Source organism: Nelumbo nucifera, chromosome 3 (genome assembly GCF_055504915.1).
Source record: "Nelumbo nucifera cultivar China Antique chromosome 3, China Antique-T2T, whole genome shotgun sequence".
In the NCBI taxonomy this organism is placed as follows: domain Eukaryota; kingdom Viridiplantae; phylum Streptophyta; class Magnoliopsida; order Proteales; family Nelumbonaceae; genus Nelumbo; species Nelumbo nucifera.
In genome coordinates, this window is record NC_142651.1 from 48,237,674 (window position 1) to 48,259,031 (window position 21,358).

The following is a 21,358-nucleotide window of genomic DNA, read 5'->3' on the forward strand; positions in this document are numbered from 1 at the left end:
TCCCAACCATCTCATGAATGAACCTTTTTTTTTATGTGAATCATTGATTATCTAATGATAAGAGATCTCTACCCAAGGTTTAAAGAATCTTCATATCTTTAGGTCTGAGATACAACTGGTTTTAGGTATTTTATTAAATTGATTTAAATGTACCTTGAGTTTTTCAAAAGACTTAAAGGTACCTTATTTTATCTTTCATCTTCTTTTAGGATCTATTTGGTCTACAGTCAGAATTAAAATCAGAACCGGAATCAAAATCCTTCAAAATCAGAATCGGAATGGTCTATTCCCATGGTCAGTTTAGTTCAAAAGAAATGGGAATGGGATTTGGAATCAGCAGGCATAAGATTTCATTCCCAAGGAAAGGGCAGGGAATGGCCATTCCCTCAAATGGGAGAATAACATTCCAGCAGAAATCAGAATGAGATTCCAATTCCGCCCAACCAAAACAGTTGGAATCGAAATAGTCATCCGATCCGATTCCAGATCCCTATTCCAGCGAACCGGATGGGGCCTTGAATTTTTAAAACATACCCTGCACTAAAAAGATAGAGAAAAAACAATAAAATAGATATCCAAATAGATAGAAGCCAAAAAACAGGTATCGAAACGGATAGCGAAAGAACAATAAAAGAAAATTGCAGATTGAAATAATAAACAATACTCAGATAAAAAACGGTAATCAGATCTAGATAGGTGAGAATACTTGCTTGGGTTTTGAAGAAAGTAGGGTTGGTGACGGAACACAGAGAGACTGAAAGATCCAGACAAATAAGACTGAAATGGAGTAGGTAGAGAAAGTTGCAAAAGAGCTTCTAAAATGGTGACATTGTAAGAGATTAAAAGGATTTCCTTGAAAGTTGAAAGAGCTTTTCTCAGATAGTCGAAACAAAATTTCAAGGTAAAATTATTTCATTGGTAGGTTTGCCTATGAACTACTTAGAAGTTGTTCATTCGATATTTTGATCTTTGACTCATTGTTGTATTCATTCTGTTTTTAGCTTCTGGTTAGAGACCTATTAGGTGATGCCCATCACAAATTGATAAGTGATAACTATTAAATGCTTGCAAAGTAAACAAGGAAAAATCATTGATTCCAAACCAAGGCTAAACTTAAACAGTATTTTTAACATAATTTATTCAATTTATCATAAAAAAACTGGCATCCAATTTGCATTTATAATTGGCAAAAGAAAATATAGAGAGATTAAATACTACATAGTCCAAGCAAGTAATGGGCATAAAAGTTGGAGAACAATATAACGGTCTGCATGTATGAAGCATATATATGTATTTAACGCCTTCCTGATGCTACTGATTCAGTAGAGAAGAGATGCTTCACTCGCGAAAGAACTGAATCCTGTGCCGGATCATATGGATGGTCCTTGGAAGGAATTTCTAGAATTGCTGGAACTGGTTTGTTGTAGCTATCCACTAGGAACCTTATCATGTTCGCAACCTGAAAAAGAGACCAAAAAAAAAACCATTTTTTATAGAAGTAGCTTTCTCAATTTTAACAAAATCATGGAAAAGAGAACAACCAGGCCTCAGAAATCATCAAATACCAAGAGCCTCCCTTATGGAGATAAGAGGGAGCAAGCTAAATAAATTCACATCTGAAGACCGAAAGAAAAAATTAATAGACATTTTCTAATTCAGAAAACAACATCTAATAATCTAGCCTTATTCACCTTAATAGCGCACTATAGTTATTCAGAAAGCATTTTGTGGGGTATGACAATTGTGCTCAAGTAACCAACATTAAATGCAAAAATAAGCATAAAAGTTGCTTATTGTCTTTGAGAACACTGCTATGTTTATAACACCCTCAATCTCTATGGAAGGGGATGATCAGTAGCTGGTCCACGAATATGCTCAGTCACACTGGAACTGAGACAAGACCCAGTCTCCTACAGGAGACGGGAATTTTTTGCAATGGGCAAAAACATGAAGAGCAGTTCCATGTGGAGGTAGAAGGTGCACAGTTGTCAACTTCTTTTCCCAGAGAAGAATGAATGTATATCAAATATTCAAATTTAAAAGCTAATCCTGGGAATAGTATTGTGGGCATTAATTTTGATGGCTACATTGCAAGGAGATATGTTGAGATTTTGGGTTTCTTTAAATTATTAAGAAAAGATTGTGCATTTTACTGAGGTCCTATCTACTGTTAAGGGCAAACCCCAAATCCTTTTGGAGTCCAGTCTTTTTTTTTTTTTTAGGAAAAGGCAAGTTTTATTGATACAAAATATGCCCAAATGGTGCTGATGACTGCAGCCGGAATGGACATCCACACAGCTGAAGCAAGTTTTGACAATCCTTGTAACCCCCAGCTCCACAGCATCTCCTTCACTTCAGCTGGCATAGTCCAAGCAAGATCCACTGAAGAGAGAAAATGAATCCAAATTCTAGCAGAGATAAAGCAGTGCAGAAACAGATGACTGTTATCTTCCACTTCTTGACCACACAGCACGCAGCTCTGATCCTGAAGCTGGACCCCTCTCTTAAATAGGTGGGTTTTAGTTAAACACCTGTCTAGAGCTGCGGCCCACACTAGAGCATTGATTTTTGAGGGAGAAGTTGGATTCCAGATTCTGGAAGCAGGCACATCTTCTGAAAAACTTGCCATCAGGTGAGTGGCAAATGACTTGACTGAGACAAGACCATCTGTGCTCCAAGTCCAGGACCATCTTCTTTGAGCAGATTCAGGGGTTGAAGGGAGAGTAGTTCAAGTAGATCAGCCAGGTCTGCGATTTCTCAATCCTGAAAATTTCTTCTGAAAGGACACCAAGCTACTGAATTCCCAATCACCTCAAAACATTCAGCAATCACTGCATCTTGGTGATCAGCTAACTGAAATAATTGTGGGAATAACTCCAATAAAGGAGTGTTTCCACACCAAGGATCTTTCCAAAAGGACAGCCTGTCACCCTTCCCAAGAATGGGGCTTAAACCTCTGCTGGAAATGGGGAGAATATCCATTATTTTCCTCCGTACAGCGCAGCCTGAGGGGAGAGAAGTGGTAATCCAGTCTCCTCTATCTGTGTTGTATTTAGTTACCATTAACTTCCTCCACCAGTTGTTTCTTTCCAACCCGAACCTCCAGATCCACTTCCCAAGAAGAGCCTTATTGAAGATCCTCATTTGCCTAATGCCCAATCCTCCTTTCACCAAGTAGATTTTCTTCCTGTCCTCCCAACCTTTCCATAGAAAGTCCCTTTGCAGCCTCTCAATTCTTTGGGCCACTTGGAATTGGAAATAAGGAGAGATAGAATGCAGGCAGATTGGATAGGGAGCTTTTTAAAAGGGTAATTCTGCTCCCAAGGACAAGCATTTAGCCTTCCAAGCTGCCAATTTCTTTTCCAACCACTCTAAGACTGATTCCCAGATCATTACTGAAGTGCATTTTGCTCCTAGAGGGAGTCCCAAATACTTTGTTGGAAGGAACCCCACCTGACAAGCTAATCTCTCTGCCAAATCCTCTGCATTTTTCACTTTTCCCACTGGGATCAAACAGCTCTTGCTCCAATTAACTTTCAGCCCTGTCACTAATTCAAACCAACAGAGAACTCCCACTAATTAAATCTAGATGATCTTCCTTAGCTTCCATAAAGCATAAAGTGTTGTCTGCAAATTGCAGCACTTGAACATTCTCCCCTCCTGGAACCACCTCAAAACCCTTCCATCACACAAATGAACAATAGAGGGGAGAGAGGGTCTCCCTGTCTAAGCCCCTTAGAGTTTTTGAAAAAGCGCACCGATTGGCCATTTAAGATGACTGAAAATTTGGGAGAGGTGATGCAGACTTTTATCCAATTCCTCCATTTCTGCCCAAAATTCATTTTATCCAATACGAAGTCCAAACATCTCCAATTGGCATTGTCATAAGCCTTCTCAAGATCAAGTTTACAAATCAGGCCTAGATTGCCCTCCCTTAATCTTGAATCAATTAATTCATTTGCTACCAAGACCTTGTCCAACATTTGGCGACCGGGGACAAATGCAAACTGATTTTGAGAGATCACATTAGGCAGTACCTTTTTCAACCTCTCTGCTAAAACCTTGGCCAGAATTTTATAGAAGCTTTTCAGGAGGCTAATAGGTCTGAAATCCTTCAAGTTCGTAGCACCTTCGACTTTCGGGATCAAAGAGATGAATATGGCATTTAAGCTCCTTTCGAATGAGGTGTTCCTATGGAACTCCTGGAAAACCTGCATCACATCTGACTTAACCACTTCCCAACAGCTTTTGTAAAATAAATTGGTAAGCCCATCCAGACCCATGGATTTTTTTGAATCAAGATTCTTTATCACCTGCCAAACTTCCTCTTTCAGAAAAAGGGGCTTCCAAGCATCTTTGTTGCTCCCCAGAAATTCTTTTGAAATTAACTCCCACTGGCAGAGGTCTTTTTTTCCAATCTTCCTTAAAGAGATTCGAGAAGAAATTTGAAACCATTCTTTCCTTGTCTTGCCAAGATTCCCCAGCCTTCCCATCAAGCTCCAACTTTTCTATACTATTTACTCTATTTCTAGCCTTTACCATTTTATGAAAAAATCTAGAATTTCTGTCCCCAGCCTTGAGCCATTTCACCTTTGCCCTTTGCCTCCATTTCAGGTCATCCTTATTGGCTATCTAGGAGCAGTTTCGCACTTTCGCTGACAGCCTTCATTTCTTTTCTTCCTCTGAAATGGGACCTCTTTCCTCTGCTGTATCTGTCTCTTTGATTTCCTCAAGACACTTCCTCTTTTCCTTTTCTGACTAATTCCAATTTTCTGCCTTCCAAGATTTCAAAGACTCCTTGATTGCACCCAATTTCTTTGCTAAGATATAAGAGATTGTTCAAACCACCTGAGTTTCAGTCCAAATATTCTTTAAGAAAAGGTACAAAGTCTTCTTCTTCAAACCAGTCATGCTCCAATTTAAAGATGGACTTTCTTCAGGCTTGCCCACCACAAACTAGTTGAAGAGGGGAGTGGTCTGAAATTGGCCTTGGCAAAAGCCAACTGTTTCAGGTTTTGAAATAGGTCTTCCCACCCCGACGAAACCAAAAATCTATCAAGGTTTACTAGGACAGGATTATCTTGGTTGTTTGTCCACATAAATTGAGCCCCTGATAGAGGAAGGTCTCTCAGTTCAAATTGATTCACAAAGTTTGCAAATCACCTCCTGTCTCTAGCTCCATTTCTGTCTTCCAAAAATCTAGTAACATTGAAGTCTCCCCCTACGACCCAAGGAATTATGGAAGACCCTCTTGCTTCTGATAAGTCCTCCCAAAGCCTTTCCCTTTCTTCATTTAAAGTTGGACCCTAAACATTAGTAAATAAACCCCTCACTCCTTGCTCCTACTCTAACTCAACTGAGATAGAGAAATCACCAACATGGGAATCAATCAACTTACATTTCGGTCTATATCCCACATGGTAATTAGGCCACCTGCACTTCCTCTAGACGGCTTGTTGATCCATCTAACTTCCCCTTGCCCCCAGATACTCCTGATTGTTTCAGCTTGCACCACTTCCAATTTGGATTCTTGAAAGAAAACCACCTCTGACCTCCATCTCTTCAACAAGTCACACACCACCATCCTTCTTCTCCCCAACCCTAAACTCCTCACATTCCAAGACAAAATTTTTAATTCCATAAAGAAAGATAAGACCCCCCCCCTTCCTTGCCCTGACCTTCCACTTTTCTCTACACCTTCCCCCCCCCCCCCCCTCGCCTGACCCTCCCCTTTCCCCACCTTCATTCAAACCCCAAGAAAGTCTCAGCATTTCCTTGTTTTTCTTGATAGAACTTCCCCCTTTTTTAACGTTCAGCTTTTCTTTTTCCGCCGACAACCTCTTCTCTATCCCCTCTAAGTAGCTAACTGTCTCCTCCTCTAGGCCCTCTATCAATACCCCCAGAAACTTCCCCAACCCCAATAATTTTGAAGTCACCCAAGCCAAAGTAGAGTCAACCTTCTTCCTTCCCCCATTTTTCTCACCCCTCTCCCCCTCCAAAAACACCTCCTTTCCCCTTTTTTGTCCACCCTCTCGAACTGAAAAGAAATCACATACCTAAAAAATAGAGGCTCTGGCCAGCAACTAGAGCTATGGGGTAGCTTCCTCTCTGGCTTCAATTATAGCCAATGAGGTGATCTCTATTGGTGTTGACTCTTCTGGTATCGTCTCCATCGTCGCAACAGCCAACTGAACAGTCTCACCAATTAAGACTGAGGTAGGAGAGACCCTTGGAGGCGTCATTTACTGGAAGAGAGGCCTTTGCGGGTTTCTTGAGAAGCTTGGCTCTGCACATTGCTGCAACTAAGCAAATTCATCCCTTTCTACAAAGAAGATCTGGCCTGTCGAGGTTAACCAATTCGGTCTCAGTAGCCAAATACGCTCCCCCTCCCGAACACCACTTTGGGTTTGAGATGAGGTTGGTTGGGTCCAGGTTTCTTTCAGGTTGCTTGAACCACTTGGGGTAGAGTAGTCCTCCCTGCTAACCACCCTCGGTTCTCTTTCACTTAATCCACCACCAAGCGTCACCCTACTTTCTGGAACCACTAATTTCAATGGTTCCCCCCTTAGTCGCTCTTGCCTAGTTGGCATCGAATCCACTTCCCTTAAGCATTCCAAAATGGTTTCTTTTAAGACCCCTTTAGAAAAGCCCACTCCTCTTGGGTTTTTGTTTAAAATTTGAACGTCCTTTCCCAACTGACCGTTGATGATCGGCTCCGTTGCACGATGGGGTAAGGGTTGCTGACTTCTCAAGCCACCCCCCTTGGTTGACCTCGTAGCCTCCGACCCCGTATCAGATACGGATCTCAAAATGCCTCTCTCCCTTCCCTCAATCTTCCTCTCCTCTGGTAATCACCCTGGACCTCCACTTTCCTCCACCTCCTCTTCTAGAGCCATTGTTCTGCTTACCTCCAGCTCTAGATCTTCTCTGGCTTCTCTGAAAGCTTTCACCCCCCCCCCCCCACGCGGAAATACTTCCCTCTCTATCCACTCCTTTTTATCCACCACAGGTCTTCTCTCTTGCCAAATCCAAATCCAAAAAGTGGATTCACCTATCGCAATTTTAATCTTTTCTGGCACCTCTCCCCCCGTTCTAACCTAGATGCGTACCCATTCACAAGTTTTCAACTCTTCCGCCGAGTCGTCTATCCCTAGGAAGACCCCATAGATATTCCCTATCCCCTCTATTATGTTTGGACACCAGAGCAGCAACGACAATCCAAACAAATTAATCCAAGTCTCCTTTGGTTGGAGTATCTCTCCATTCTTCTCCATGAGCACACAACCTATTGAATCTGTCCACCAATCAATTGCCAACCGATTTTGTCCTAGCCTCCAAGGTCCATTATACAACACCCATTCCACCTCCTCCCTTGACGAGAAGATAAACAAGTAACAATCATCTATTAATTTTTTGATCCTCACCCCTACTACCTCCCCCCAACTTCTTGCTGCCCAGGTTTCGATTTCTTCCACCACCACCTTCCTCTCGAAGCAACCCACTAAACAACCTTTTAGGGAATTTTCTTTTGGCTTCCACTCCCCTTTCTTCAATTTCCGGAAATTTCCAATCTCCCTCCCTACATAAGATCGTCTCTCCAAATCTAGGCCAAACCCCTCACCTACTACCTTTTTAAAAAGTTTCTTCTCAAACCTAACCCTCTTTTGTTCAGCCTATGCGAATTCTCCACCCCCCACCTACTTCCCTTTTTACCTAGAAATCCCGAACCACCTCTGAACATCATATTGCAGGAGCCAAGCTTCCGTAGAAGCTAGTTTACGATCAGAACAGCATCAGTCCAGTTGTACTAGAGGAGAACAACATCACTCAATTGAAGTTCATCACCCTTCTAATTCCCAGCCCACCCTTATAAAGTGGTAAGAAGTATCTAGGCCAGAAAAAAGGCAGGGAAGACAAAAATTTGGTACTTGGATTCCAAAAGACTTGCAACCTGAAGAAAAATTGTGTTCCCTTGGAGGGAAGAGTCACATTGATAAGACCAACAGTTGCAAAATTACCTATCTATTACCTTTCTCTTTTTCAAAATCCATACCCTCATTGCTAGAAGACTCGCAAGGTTCACAGGGGAGTTTTGTGTGGGAACCAGGTGAACCTCGGAAAGACCATTTAATTAATTAACTGCATGGAAAAGTAACAAGGAAGGCTAATTCTACGAAGATCACCACTTAGAAATTCCTCAATGTTGGGTAAATGGTTGTGGAAATTTCCCCTGGATTCTGACAAACTATGGTATTTTGTTATCAAAAGCATCTATGGATTATCGCCAAATGGATGAGATGCCAGTTTGAATGTTAGAGCCTCTTTAACTTCTTGTAATGCTATCACAAAATTGCTTCCTCAATTCATTCAGAACATAAGATATGATGCAACTTCTGGCACCAAAACAATATTTTGAGAGACCTTTGGTGGAGGATGAACCTATAAAAGACCAGGTTCCTACTTTATATGACATATTATTATACAAAAACATATTGAGAACAGGCTAGATTGGGAGTTGGGTATTAAGAGAGGATTGAAGGGAAATAAATTTCCTGAGGCTCTTTCATTTGTGAAATCTTTGGAGGCTGCCTGTTTCAATCCTTCTTAGGACTGTAGGATTTGGGTTTCTTCTTCCCTAGGCTTATTCACTTTTTCCTCATTCTTTAAAACATTATCCTTCATTCCTAATTTGTCACCTTTCCCTATGAAAGCAATATAGGGTGGACCAGTTCTGCCAAAGGTGAGGGCTTTCTGTTGGGAGATAATTCACAAGAAAATAAATACTTACGAGAATAGGAAAGAAAAACTTTTCTGTGCATATACCGTACATATGTTTTCTTTGTAGTTTGTAACGCAAGCTACAAATCCACTTAAAATTACTAATCTCCTGTCTTTTGTGGCAAAAATTTGCATTTTATTCTTTTCCCTATCTGGTTACAAGTGGAATCCTCCAATGGACGTGAAAAGTTTGTTTAACAAAGTTTTCTTCTTTCCGCATAACAAGGGAATGACACCATGGAGGCGTAATAATCGGAAGTATAGGAAGAAAGGAATGCTAGAACTTTTAAAGGTAAATACTAGACAACAGAAGCTCTTATTGAGACCATATCAGTAAGGATAGCTCATTGGTGATAACTCTAATGTGTTTCAGCATTTCTCTATTTATCATCGTTGTCGTCTAAGCCTTATCCAGTTATCCCAACTAAACATATGTCATCATTTCTCTATTAATGACATTATTTGAAATTGGCAGAATGTAGATTCCTCATTCCTAATGTTAAATAGTTATGGTCCTTGGCTTCCCCTAGCTACTAATTATATCAAGTTCTTTTTTGAGAAAGGTAATTGTATTAAAAAAAGGGAACGATGTAAATAAGAGATGTATGAAAGGCCTCAAAGACAAAAAGAAGGCCTGGAACAATAAATTAAGCATTGAATCAGAAGTACACAAAATATTTCTTTCCAAACCTAACTTTGCTAAACCATTTGTTGCATGATTAAGCTCATGGGGGATCCATCTGAAATAACAATTCAGAGAGGACGATAGTTCATGAACCTCTGACAAAAGGTGAGCAATCCTCCACGATCCTTCTTTCGTGCCTTTAGCCCACTTGATGGTGTTTCCAGAATCACTGTCAACAGCTAAGAGGCTAAAGTGTAATCTATTAACAGTCCTTAAGCCTTCCAGAAGGGAGTGGGTCTCTGCTTCAGAAGCATCTGCGGCTGTTACTGGGCCACTACAAACCCACAAATTTCCATTTAAGTTCCAGATGATGACACCAATTCCTGCTGCTGGGGAGGGAGGGGGGGGGGGGTAGCTACTGCAGGGGAAGGAGCCAGGGATTTGAACAGAATCTCCTGCCAATTCCTTTGTAAGTCACCTCTGTTAAAGACTGAGAACAGCTTATTGGACAGCATTCAGGAGAAAATTAAAGTCAAGATCTTCTCTCTTACACTTTCCAAAGGGGAACATCTGTCTTCAAATAATCTTCTTTCTTTCTTCCCAAATTCTACACATCACAGTGTGAATGACAGCTTTCCAAAAGATTTTTCCTCTTTTTCCCAGTCTAGAGTTGTGCCATTGAGCAATGAAGTCACAAATTATATTTGGGGGAGTCCCAACTATAGCTGCCCTCATAAGTTGAATCCAGAAAAAAATTGCCACAGGTTTCTTGCAAAGCAGCAGTTGATTAAGAGGTATCCTATCAATTCCCTATCCACAAAGCATAAGACATAAACATGGGGAGAGATGCACCGCTTTCCCTAAAACTTCTTTTGCAAGACATCACAAGTGTTCAATTTGCAACAAGCTGCCTCCCAAATAAAAAAGACAATTCTAGGGGGAACAGAAGACAGCCAAAGGCTGAGGATACTTGCAAGGTTGTTATGGAGATTACAGAAAAGTTCTTGAAAGAGGTTACAGGATGAAAGCCAGATAGGGACGGGCAACGAAGGATGAAGATGCACAAGATTACGGGCGAAAAAGGATTCAGGGTGGTTGGGGCCTGGAGACGACCAGTAGAAGTGGAAGCAAAAAAATTCTTTTTTGAAGAATGGAGCCATGGAGGAATGCTGGCCACTGGACGTTGAAGGAGGGAGGGGAAGAGAGCGACGGTGCTCATAGAAGAAGATGCAGTGTTCAATGTTTTCTGTCATACAGATTGGATGGAAGAGTCAGTTGATAGTAGATAGGAACACTTTCGAAGTCATGTATTTGCAAGGCTAAAAGGTGCTTCATTTGGCATTGGGCCTAACAAGGTAGTAAGAAAACATAAAAATGTAATCAGAAGACAACAAGAAGTTTGCATCCAAAGTTCAAACGAGAAGACTGATTGAGTCGGAGTCAATTAGGAGTGCGGTTTTTGTATTGGTCTTAAGCCGGGTGTTGGGTGTGGGTGATTGGGGCTTGTAAGGGCGTTGATTTTTTGTGATATGAAGATTGGGGTTTCTCCGATCTTTTTTGTATCTTCTATGTGTAGTGTAGGTTGTAAGGGTTTTAGTTTTAAGGAGTTGGCCATGTATGGGTAGGTTGGGCTGGATGGGTGTTTGTTTCATTTTGTTTGGAATTTTCTTGTTTTGTTTCTTTCTCCTCAGGTGATTGCTTATCACCTTTCCTTGTATCTTCTTTTTGTTTTAATAAAACTTTATTTATCTTCCAAAAAAAGACAGCCAAATCCTTATGTCCGGGAAAGCAGGGGGAGAGGGGTCAGCTATAAGATTATGGAAATAAGAGAGGGAGGAGAACTGGCATGTTGGGGTGAGGGACCAAATTATCTTGTCTTGAGGAAGGAGACAAAAAGGCTTTGGAAATTGAGGAGAGAAGGCAAGAGATGTCCAAGATTTCAGTATCTCTTAAGGATCTACAGAAATTGAAGTTGTAAGAGAGGTTATGGTTAGCCCTAAGGATGGTTGAGAGACAAGGGCTTGTTCTTAAGAAGGGAAGGATTCTGATAGGGGTTTATTACCCCACCATAGATCAGTCCAAAATCTGATTTGATTGCCATTACCCAGTCTAACTCTAATGAAGGGCTTGAAGGCGCTTTGGGTAAGAAGAATACCTTTTCAAACCCAGGGTTTGCAAGAGAGTAGCACGGTAGAGATTGAGGGCTGCCCCTTTCAAGACAGTTTCTTCCATATATTCTATGAACCACTGAAGTCCAAAGAGAACCCTGATCAGTCTTGTACTTTTAAATCCACTTCCGTAGCAGAGCCCTGCAGCTTAGGTGATCCAAGAAATTCCATAGTTGGCAACATTTATATAGATCACAACGGTCATTTTTCCACCTTGTTCTCCGTCTCCATTGGATATGGAGATCCTATTGGTGCAGAACAATGGCTGTGCGCATGGTCTGAGATTTGGAAAATCTCTAAATAATAAATAACATAGTGGTGGAAGGAGACTACAGGGTTGCAATGAAATGGTCAAAAACAATGGTGGAGGTCCTTGGATTCATAGGCATGCAATAAGGAAAGTGAAAAGAATGATCAAAGAACTAAAAGTGAATTTTGTATGGAGACAGATATCAGACAACAGTATGACTGATTGGAAAGACAAGGAGTAAACAGAAGTAACTTTTATTGGGAAGGTGGCTTCCCAAGGAGGGAACTTGTTATTAGGAAGTCAAAACAGCATGTACAGTTGGTAACAGATGTTAAGCAATATGAGGGGAGCTGCATACATTACTGTACATTATTCACCATTCTTTAATTCATGATCAATAAAATGTTTTCGGCTGACAGATCAAAAAATGTGCAAGAAAAAATGCAGCAGGAACATATAGCAGAACCATAGTATTGTACTTTTAAATCTTCTCAATTGTTGTTCAATAGAGATAGAAGAACTGTTGGTCCAAAGTGATATATCCCACCCTTGAGGCCCCAAAAATGAAAGAAAGCTAGAACAATTGTTGTTCAATAAATATAGAAGAACTGTTGGTCTGAAGAGATATATCCTACCCTCGAGGCCCCTAAATTGAAAGATAGCTAGAACAGGTCCTTTAAGATTAAAAGCATCACCAGTCACAAGAAGGAATTGGAAAGTCACATGGAAAGGAGGCTTCATAACATTAGTAATACTAGGAATATCCAGAATGACCACTTTTGCAATTCATATCAAGCTAATTTTGCTTTGCCACATAAAACAGTATTATTTTTAAAATCTATTTTTATTAGACTTTCTTCATAGCAAAGTGGAATACTTCCCCATGCTAAGCACAGGATCATTAGCTGGCATAATACACATAGAGTTACCATTTTCTCAAAAAGATCATTGGAAGTAACAACACCTAAGAACAGTCAATAACAGGAAGACAAGAAAAAAATGTCATGTGGTTCAATTTTTGTTTCTTAGTTGATAAAATTGCCTGTTGCCACCAGGTCATCACTACAGTCAGAAAGGATTAATTATTAGTAGCCTCATTGATGACTGCTGTATCTTACATAGGTTACACCAACTGGAATCACCACCACTTGATATTATCCTTCCTAGACATCCTACTCACCCATGCATGCACCATCATCTTGGTTACATAACTTCAATGGTTGTGTTGTTCATTGTCAAGCATCACTTGTAAAATGATACTTTTTAGCTAACCAAACGATGCAGAACCCCTTCTACTTACCCACACAGGTAAAGTAAGAACAATAAACTAATAGGAGGGAAAGTTGTTAATGGATTTCACATTGCAAAGGCATTGAACAATAAACTCCCTCATTTTAAGTTTTTATAACCAATCACACAAAGAAATGGAAGTCTACAAAAATAACTTAAAAGAGTAATAATTTTGGCCTTAAGATCCAAATAACTAAAACAGAATAGTTATAAGACATTTCCAGAAAGCAAAAGTCAACATTAAAAAGCACAGTTAATGATATAGGATATCAAGACATCGGAAACAACTTACATATTGGCTAATCAACACAATAGCTATATCCTCCTTTGTAGTGAACTCTTTGAATGCATCTTCAATCGCTTTTACAGTTGTTTCTAAAGCATGAATGAAGCTACATGATCAGTTAAAGAATAAGAAATTGACAAATTTCACTCTCAAAATACACAAAAAGGGATCATGTCCAATAATAAGAAATAGTGTAACTTATTTCGGATCCAAACATAACAAGTCTTATTTATGAAAACTTTTTCATTGAAAACCATGAAGTTACCATGAAAAAAGGGGAAGATGTATGTGCAAGCTAAAAACCACAAATCAAGTGCAAACCAGAGAACCCCCTGAATATAGAAGGGGTTCAACTCTACAAAAGTCTAAGATATTAAAAACAGTACAAGGTTCCAAAGAGATTTGGTGTAAGCCTATCCCACCTAAATTAACAGTTTTCTGTTAGGTTATTCATGAGAGGATTAGTACTTTGGGTACCCTTCAAGAAAGGTCACTGGTGTTTCCCCAAATTTGTGTATTCTCTACAAAGCTGGATGTAAAATTTTCTGTCATTTACTAATCTCCTTCCATTTGCTACTTTTATTTGGAAATGGTTCTTTTCTTTGTTTGGGTGCAGGTGGACACTTTCTTCTAATATGGATAGTTTATTTGCTCCAACAAGTTTCTCTTGGCCAAAGAAGAGAAGGTGATGGAGATCATTTTGAGACAGAAGCACCACATAGAATTCGTACTTATTTTAGGCGTAGACGGCATTAGCTTAGAGTTACTTTGCTTAATTGTAATTCGTACTTATTTTGGTGGGGTTTTAAGTGAAACTTTCATATTTGGTAGGGACTTAATTGTAATTTTCAGTTCTAGGTTTCTCATAAATACACATTATGTTAGGGCTGTATGACATTATGTTTTTGAGAAATAGAAAACTTTCATCTTTCGAACTTCCTCTCTTCCTTCTCTTCTTGCCTTCTTTCTTCTACTTTCTTGTAACAGGTGGTGGTTCTGCATCAGAAGGATTATGTGGATGTGTACTAGAGCAGCAATTATTTGAATTTTATGGGAAGAAAGAAATGCAAGAATTTTCAAGGAACAGGAAAGAAGCAAGGCAGCAGTACTCAAGTGTATAACAGTTAGGGTGGTTCATTGGGTTGAATCTTTGGAGGTTTTCTCACTCTTTTTAACAGGAGACATAATAAGTAATTGGAGAATAGTGGTTGGATATTCCTTTAATAAGCCCATAGTTCAAAAGGAATTGACACCACCAGAGGAGGGATTCATAAAAATTAATTTTGACAAATGCGGACTAGGAACCCAGGGGCCATCAAGATTCAAGAGTGGAAGGAGTATTTAGAGATTAGAAGGAACACGTAATGGCTAGGCCCCATTGGAATTGACGACTCCCTAAGAGCAGAAAGAATGGCTGCTGTATTACTCCCTAAGAGCAGAAAGAGAGGATACAACAGGGTGATAAGAAATCACCCAGCAAGAACAAACCCACCTAAAACAAAATTAACCCCTTAAACAGAAAATCAGTCCAACAAACAAACCAATAGACCCTAAGAAATCCAAATCCACATACAACTGCAAAAGCCCCAACAAATATCACGAATACCCCTCCTACCAAACATGAGAAAAGAAAAACAGGAAACTGCAGATCCACCACCCTTCCAATCCCTGCCAAAAAACACAGAAGAAAACACCTCAATCCCCACCAGCCATTTCCGATGAGATATGCAACTCAAGCTTTTGCAAATCCAAACACAGAATGGCTGCTGTATTACAAGGAGTATAGTGTGAGTGAGATGAAGTTAAGAGAATTAGTTATTGAAAGGGATTCACGGGTTGTAATTGGCTGGCTTCTGAATAGTGAGAAAGCCTTGTGGTCCAATAGGCATGTACTCAAGAAGACTAAGTGGCTGACTAGGAACTGTTAAGTGAAAATCAAATGGGTCCAAAGGTCGGCTAATGTTATCCCTGATGCATAAGTCAAGCATGGGAAAGTAAAGGATCAATCATTTTGCGCTCAGTTGTAAAAAGAAATTAAACTAAAGAGGAGGAGAAATGCCTCATTCCTTATGGGTTGCTTGTAAATCTTGTATATAATTACCAGTTATAATAAATTTTTATGGTTACCTATCAAAAAAAAGTACAAGGTTTCAAATTTCAGCAATGATGCTTGGATGTGACAAGCCTCCATACCAGGGAATACTTACATGAACTGCTTATCCAAGCAAGTTCATTGAGTTGTGTACTTGTATCAAATCATATACTGTGCTGCAAATTTGCAGCCTTCATACTTTCTTTTAGTTTTATATCATTAACACCACCTCTGAGGCATATAAAGATGGTTCCTTTCATTCTTTATAAAAGTAGCTAAATCCAATCAAAATAGAGACATAAAACAGATATAAATGCATGGAACCATTAAGTTACATCATAATGTGCCTTAGGTCTCAGCAGCCTGGGCTTCTGATTTCTGCAGGGTGACCCTTGCAGGTATTATGTTGATCTTTTTCCCCTGATGTGCATGAAGAGTTGGGGACAGATTTGACATATTTTTTTAACTGCCCCTAATAATATTTTTTAACACCTAAAGGAAATAGTGGCTTTAGTGCTTGCAACATAATGTTCTGCAGTAAAGGACATTCAAGCTAGTGCAGAATACAAATTTGAATTCCCAATGATAAGTGCCTGCCCACTAATTCTAAGGTTAATAGTTTTTATAGAAAAACAGAACTATCTTTATCAAGACAATAAAAAGAAGAAACATTAAATTGAAACACGCCAAGTAGAGGTCGATGTTTTATAATTTTTTTCTTCTTAGTTGAAATTACACACCGGAAAGCAGGGACAAAAGGAAGGAAAACGTTTTCACCAAAGCAGTTGAGTTCCAGTGATTAAGTGTTAAATCAACAATTTAGATGAGTGAAAAGTAGCCATGAAATAATTAAAATTCTAAAAGAAATACGGAAATACCAATGGTAGGATGTATCGGGATGAATTTAGCAGACCTAACTTCTGTGTAAAGAATCTAATGAGTGAGAATAAATAGGTAAATGAAGAAATCATCCTAACTTTACATCAATTAGCTGGTGCAAAATAGTTGGGCTTGAAGACATATGAATTATCATTTATTGGCAACAGCCATCAGACATCAATTCTTTGCTAGAATAATAAGGCTACCTTTTTTTTTCAATAAGTTACCTATTTAATTCTCTTTTCATGAAAATAAGGTTAGCTATTTAATTCTCCCTTCATGAAAATCCCTAAGCTATTTTTCATAGATCCAGAAATAAATAAATCCAAACATGTTTCTTACTTGATTTTGTTAACTGTATTATTTAATGTCAACCCACTATCAGGGCCCATCTGATTACATGATCAGAAGACTCAACCAACCTTACCCCCTGGCATGACACTTGGTCCAGTCTAGTCAATGGTTTGCACACAATGTGCCATTCATTTCGAAGTCAAGTTAGAAATGCTAAGTAAAAATATTTAAGGAAACAAAAGAAAAGAATAAGAATAAGATAGAAAACCTATGTAAAACAAAATTCAAGAAATTTCTTTCTTTTACTTTTAGCTTCTCCCTAAACAAATTTGAGATGGAGATCAAACATGCTCCAGAAAAAGCTTCTTTTTTCATCTCTTTCTTATGTTACCTCACTTTTCTCCTTTCTTTTCTATAAACTTGCTTGGAAGTTTGATGGCTCTTTTTTTAATCTTTTTAAAATATTTTGCTTCATCTAACCTATTAAGATATGTCTTCAGGGTTTCTAAGCTGTTCATCAATAAATTCAATCGCATAAATGGTTCACAAAGATGATTGAAGTATTTAAAAAAGTAAAGTTTGTGAAGTGAACAGAAAGTTTATCTAGAATTACATTGATAGATAACAGTTACTAATTACTAATTAGGCTGTGTTTCAATTTAAATGGAAGTGGAAAAGCAGCAAGAATTCCATGATTTGGTAGATAATGGAAGAACTAGGCCTCCCAGTCATTCTTTTCCAACAGAAAAGGCTGCATAAAATCCACAAGTTCTTGTGTTCTTCTAGTACATCCAGGGATCCTTTTCTATCCCACCTTTCCACTTCCTCTGTAATCCAAACACAGCATATGAGTTTAGGAATTCTAATGGCCAAATAGGGTATAACATTTGAAGAATAGATAAGGCTCAAAGAGCATTCTTGATTCAACAATAAGGCAGTTTGTCTTTTTAACTCAGATGGTTAAACAATGTATAGCATTGGAAAGATAGAAAAGGTTTAATAGCATACTTGAGTCAACAATAAGGTAGTTTGTCTTTCTCCGCAAGTCAACATTTCCCACACCAGCCAGCAAGAATCCAGTTACTGTGTCCTATATCAGATTAATTATTTGTCAGGTATAATCCAGAGTTTAATACAATGAGTTGTAAATACATCACTGCTTCCATATATGGACAAGACAGAAATACATGATGAATATATGAAAAATACAGTCTGATAATGCCTTAACTAGTCTACCAAAGCCCATTATGGAATAATACCCATAGATTTAAAACCTGCAAAGCAAAGGCATTCAGTTTACTTAACTAAAAAGGAAATCTAAGCACAAACTAAGAACCCAAGAAGAGTCAACTATAACATTTCAGCATACATGACATTATATGCAAGAGATATAACTTACTATTTAATGGTCCTAACAAAGGAGACTTACTAACCAAATAAACAATCAGACTAGATGGTCATAAGACTCATAACCCAGACATCAGAAGATTGTGAAAAATGACTCTAGTGGGATATGACATTTGTCTAACTTCATTAGAAGTCTTCTCCATAGCTTCTTCATTGAACATCCCAGTCATGTAGACATGAAGGGTACCAATGACATTGCCAACAGTTTAGATAAAGGTGAAGACCGAAAAAGTTACCCAAGCAGAGTTTCATTTGGGTTCTTGTTATGTCTGCTCTTCTATTTTCGAAAGTTCTTCCCCATCAACATTAGTATTGTCAATATGAAGGTTAGGGCTCTACAATGTGTTTTTCATTCTCTTACAAGATTCTCTTGCTAAATCTTCATAGTCTGGGCAATGTGGTTATTTTGACCAACTCTCTTTCGCCAATGACCATTCTTTTTCTTCTCTTTGTATATATTCCTTATTCTCCTAATTAACAAAATAACTATACTCATTAAACCAACAGAAAAAAGAAAATTGGTGAAAAAAGGAAATAGAATCCCATACCCATTAGTGAAAGGCAGTTGTAAAATGGACTGCAGTGGAGGCTGGTAAAAATAAAGCTCAACTTTGAGAGCAGCTGTCCTGAAAATCCAGGTCAGCCAGGTGTAAGTGGAATTTTTAGGGATCACAAGTTTTCAAGGACAGCAGGGGAAAATAATAGCTAGGGAAGAACTTGTTCTTGTTCAATACTTAAAGTTAGTATATGCCTTGCAGCCTTGGATAAGAATGGATTGATTGCAGAGGGAGATTGCGAAGTGGTGACTGGCTGCCCATAAACCATTAGATACTTATTAAGAGAGGCAAAGACATGGACTTGCGATTGGAACTGCTTGTTCAGCTAGATACCTAGATCAGTCAACAACATTGCTGATACAATAACAAGGACAAGGGGCTCTTATGTAGTTTCTGGACATGTCAGCCTCTTCCGTTGTACTTGCTCCCTCACTTCATTTTTCTGAAGTGTGGGGTTCCTATGATAAATTAATGAAATGACACTGTTGACGAGCCCCAGAAAAATAAATAAATAAATAAATAAGCCCATACCCTGGTACCATCACATAATTCCTAAATTCTAACTTCTTAAACATTGAGAATTCAGGATGTTACTTAACTTCCTTACCATAATCATGGAGTAAGGAATAAGGATCATATCATCCCGTATCATCACTGCTGTTAGAGATCAAATTACCAATAAAAGAAGACATGGAAAAGCAAGCAAAGCTTTCAAGTTTTCAAAATAAAAAGATACTGAGTAGTGAGTACAAACTGCTTTCTAACAGATAATTAGAGAATTAAAGCATATAAAGTAACTATGACATTCATACCTCATCAGCAATCATGGCAATTAGTGCTGAGTTGCAAGTGGGAATCTGACTTCTATTTGCCATCTAAAGTTGAATACAGACAACTGCATAAGGGGCAAGTGGTTACAGTATCAATAATTAAAATGTCCATGGGTCCTATTACCATATAAAACTTCACTAGCATCTCAGAATAAGAAAAACTTAAAATGAAAACATTGCAGAAAAACACTAATGAACCAGTTCTGAATACTTAAAGTATCTTCATGATGCCATCTATTTGATCAGATAGGTAGAAAGTTAAATCCTAATGTCTGAAAAAAATGCCATGTCAATGATTGATATGCCATCTGATAGATCTGGGAACAAAACCAATCAGTCTTTCCCAGACATTTTCATGAAAGCCATGTTGTATTTCTTTATGAAATTCCCTACTCCAGATCGTATGGTATATTGGAATAAGGATCAATAATTGAAGATCATAACACTTAATGCCATCCTTTAAGCCCCATTAGCAACCCATGCAAACTATTAAGATGTGGCTACCTATTATGTTGCAGATTGAGGAAAATTCCTTCCAATAACAAGTCACTAATTAAATTCTCCCCCTCTTCCCACACATATACAGTGAGGCTTGTTTGCTGAATCTCTGACAGGCAGCTAAGTTATGTGGTCCTTTTTCAATGATATAAAAAAAAAAAAAAAATCCATTAAAAAAGTAACCAGAGTTGGATAAACTTCAGCACAATCCATTGCATAAGATAGGAACCAAAAATTTTTTTCTGTATCCTTCTTTTTCTTAACTAGTTGGCAATCATCAAAGTTATGAGAACAAGTTCTTCTCAAGGTTGCACTGGGATCACCATTACCCCCCCCCCCCCTCGAAAACAATTTAATGCAGTTAATGCGGTTATTCTAAATCGTACAGAAGATTCAAAGACAAACCCGTATTGCTACAACATGATTAAACCTTTGTGACAGTGAAAGTGAGGAAAACCAGCTGAAACAAAGCAATTAGAACAAAAAAATATATATAATCCATAGAAAAAGGAACCAGAGTCGGATAGACTTATTAAGCTCCATTACGTAAGATAGACGCCTAAAATCTTTTTCAATACCCTTCTTTTTCTTAACTAGTTAGCCATAAACTTCGAACTTCTATAATCTATTACCGGGAAAAAAATCTCCTACAATCAAACAATTCCAATTCGAATTCTTAAAAATTCGAAAAAAGACTTGGAAGTTATTGGCACAAATCCTTCTCACAGATTGTACTGGGATCACCATTACCCCCGAAACAATTTAACGTAGTTCATACGGTTATACAGAAGTTTCAGAGAGAAACACATATTGCTACAACATGATTAAACCTTTGCGGCAGTGAAAGTGAGGAAAACCAGCTGAAACAAAGCAATTAAACCAAAACAACAGACAGTTACGCCGCAAAAAGAAACAGATTACAGATTTACAGTAACAAAGAAAGCCTGCTGAAATCAACAAATTAGGAAGTAAAACTGAAAAACATAAAAATTGAATTCCACCAATTTAGCAGTGCACGAATCGATCGATTGATTTCTGCAGCAGAATCTCAAATATCGGTTCTTTGTACAGATTAGTTTTACGTCTTTATCCCACAATTTCTGAAAAAAAGAAAAAGAAAAAAAAAACAAGATGAAAGAAAGTTCGCAGAAGCGAAACAACGAACCTCTGCCTCTTTTGTTTTCCCTTCTGTTTCTTCTCCCTTGGATCGAGCGTCGTATCACGTATGTGAGAGGAGAGGACAGAGAGATCGATGTCCTTTTCTTAGTTCTTTCTCTCCCTCGATTAATAAGCAAAACGGGCAGTCTGATAACGGCTGAAATGACTGGATCGAATGACTTATTGTGGGTGACTCGGATCGGAAGGTGTTCACGGTCTGCTCAGTTTGGTTTCGAGAACATATTA

General features: G+C 38.6%; 1 protein-coding gene across 3 annotated transcripts; it reads right to left on the bottom strand.

The window, feature by feature from the left end:
• Positions 1 to 1,108: 1,108 nt before the first annotated feature.
• On the bottom strand, positions 1,109 to 21,358 carry LOC104609566 (vacuolar ATPase subunit F family protein). Of its 3 annotated transcripts, none has more exons than XM_010275912.3 (5): positions 21,120 to 21,279; positions 19,439 to 19,521; positions 17,671 to 17,752; positions 13,404 to 13,486; positions 1,109 to 1,459 (listed from the first exon to the last, which is right to left on the bottom strand). In XM_010275912.3, exons 2-5 carry the CDS (start codon positions 19,499 to 19,501, stop codon positions 1,295 to 1,297), a joined length of 393 nt encoding a protein of 130 aa, XP_010274214.1. In that variant the 5' UTR covers positions 19,502 to 19,521; positions 21,120 to 21,279; the 3' UTR covers positions 1,109 to 1,294. The 3 variants fall into 3 exon arrangements, with proteins under 3 accessions (XP_010274214.1, XP_010274215.1, XP_088758050.1); XM_010275913.3 differs by lacking the exon at positions 21,120 to 21,279 and adding an exon at positions 20,956 to 21,018; XM_088901924.1 differs by lacking the exons at positions 1,109 to 1,459; positions 13,404 to 13,486 and adding an exon at positions 17,276 to 17,489 and having other exon boundaries at positions 21,120 to 21,358.

What these genes read in the sequence shown, in the direction of transcription:
- LOC104609566 (XM_010275912.3), bottom strand. Translation starts at nt 19,501, where the DNA reads ATGGCAAATAGAAGTCAGATTCCCACTTGCAACTCAGCACTAATTGCC. An exon ending in TTGCCATGATTGCTGATGAG is followed by an intron (nt 17,753 to 19,438) that starts GTATGAATGTCA and finishes AATCTGATATAG; the next exon opens with GACACAGTAACTGGATTCTT. An exon ending in TTGTGTTGATTAGCCAATAT is followed by an intron (nt 1,460 to 13,403) that starts GTAAGTTGTTTC and finishes TCTCTTTTTCAG; the next exon opens with GTTGCGAACATGATAAGGTT.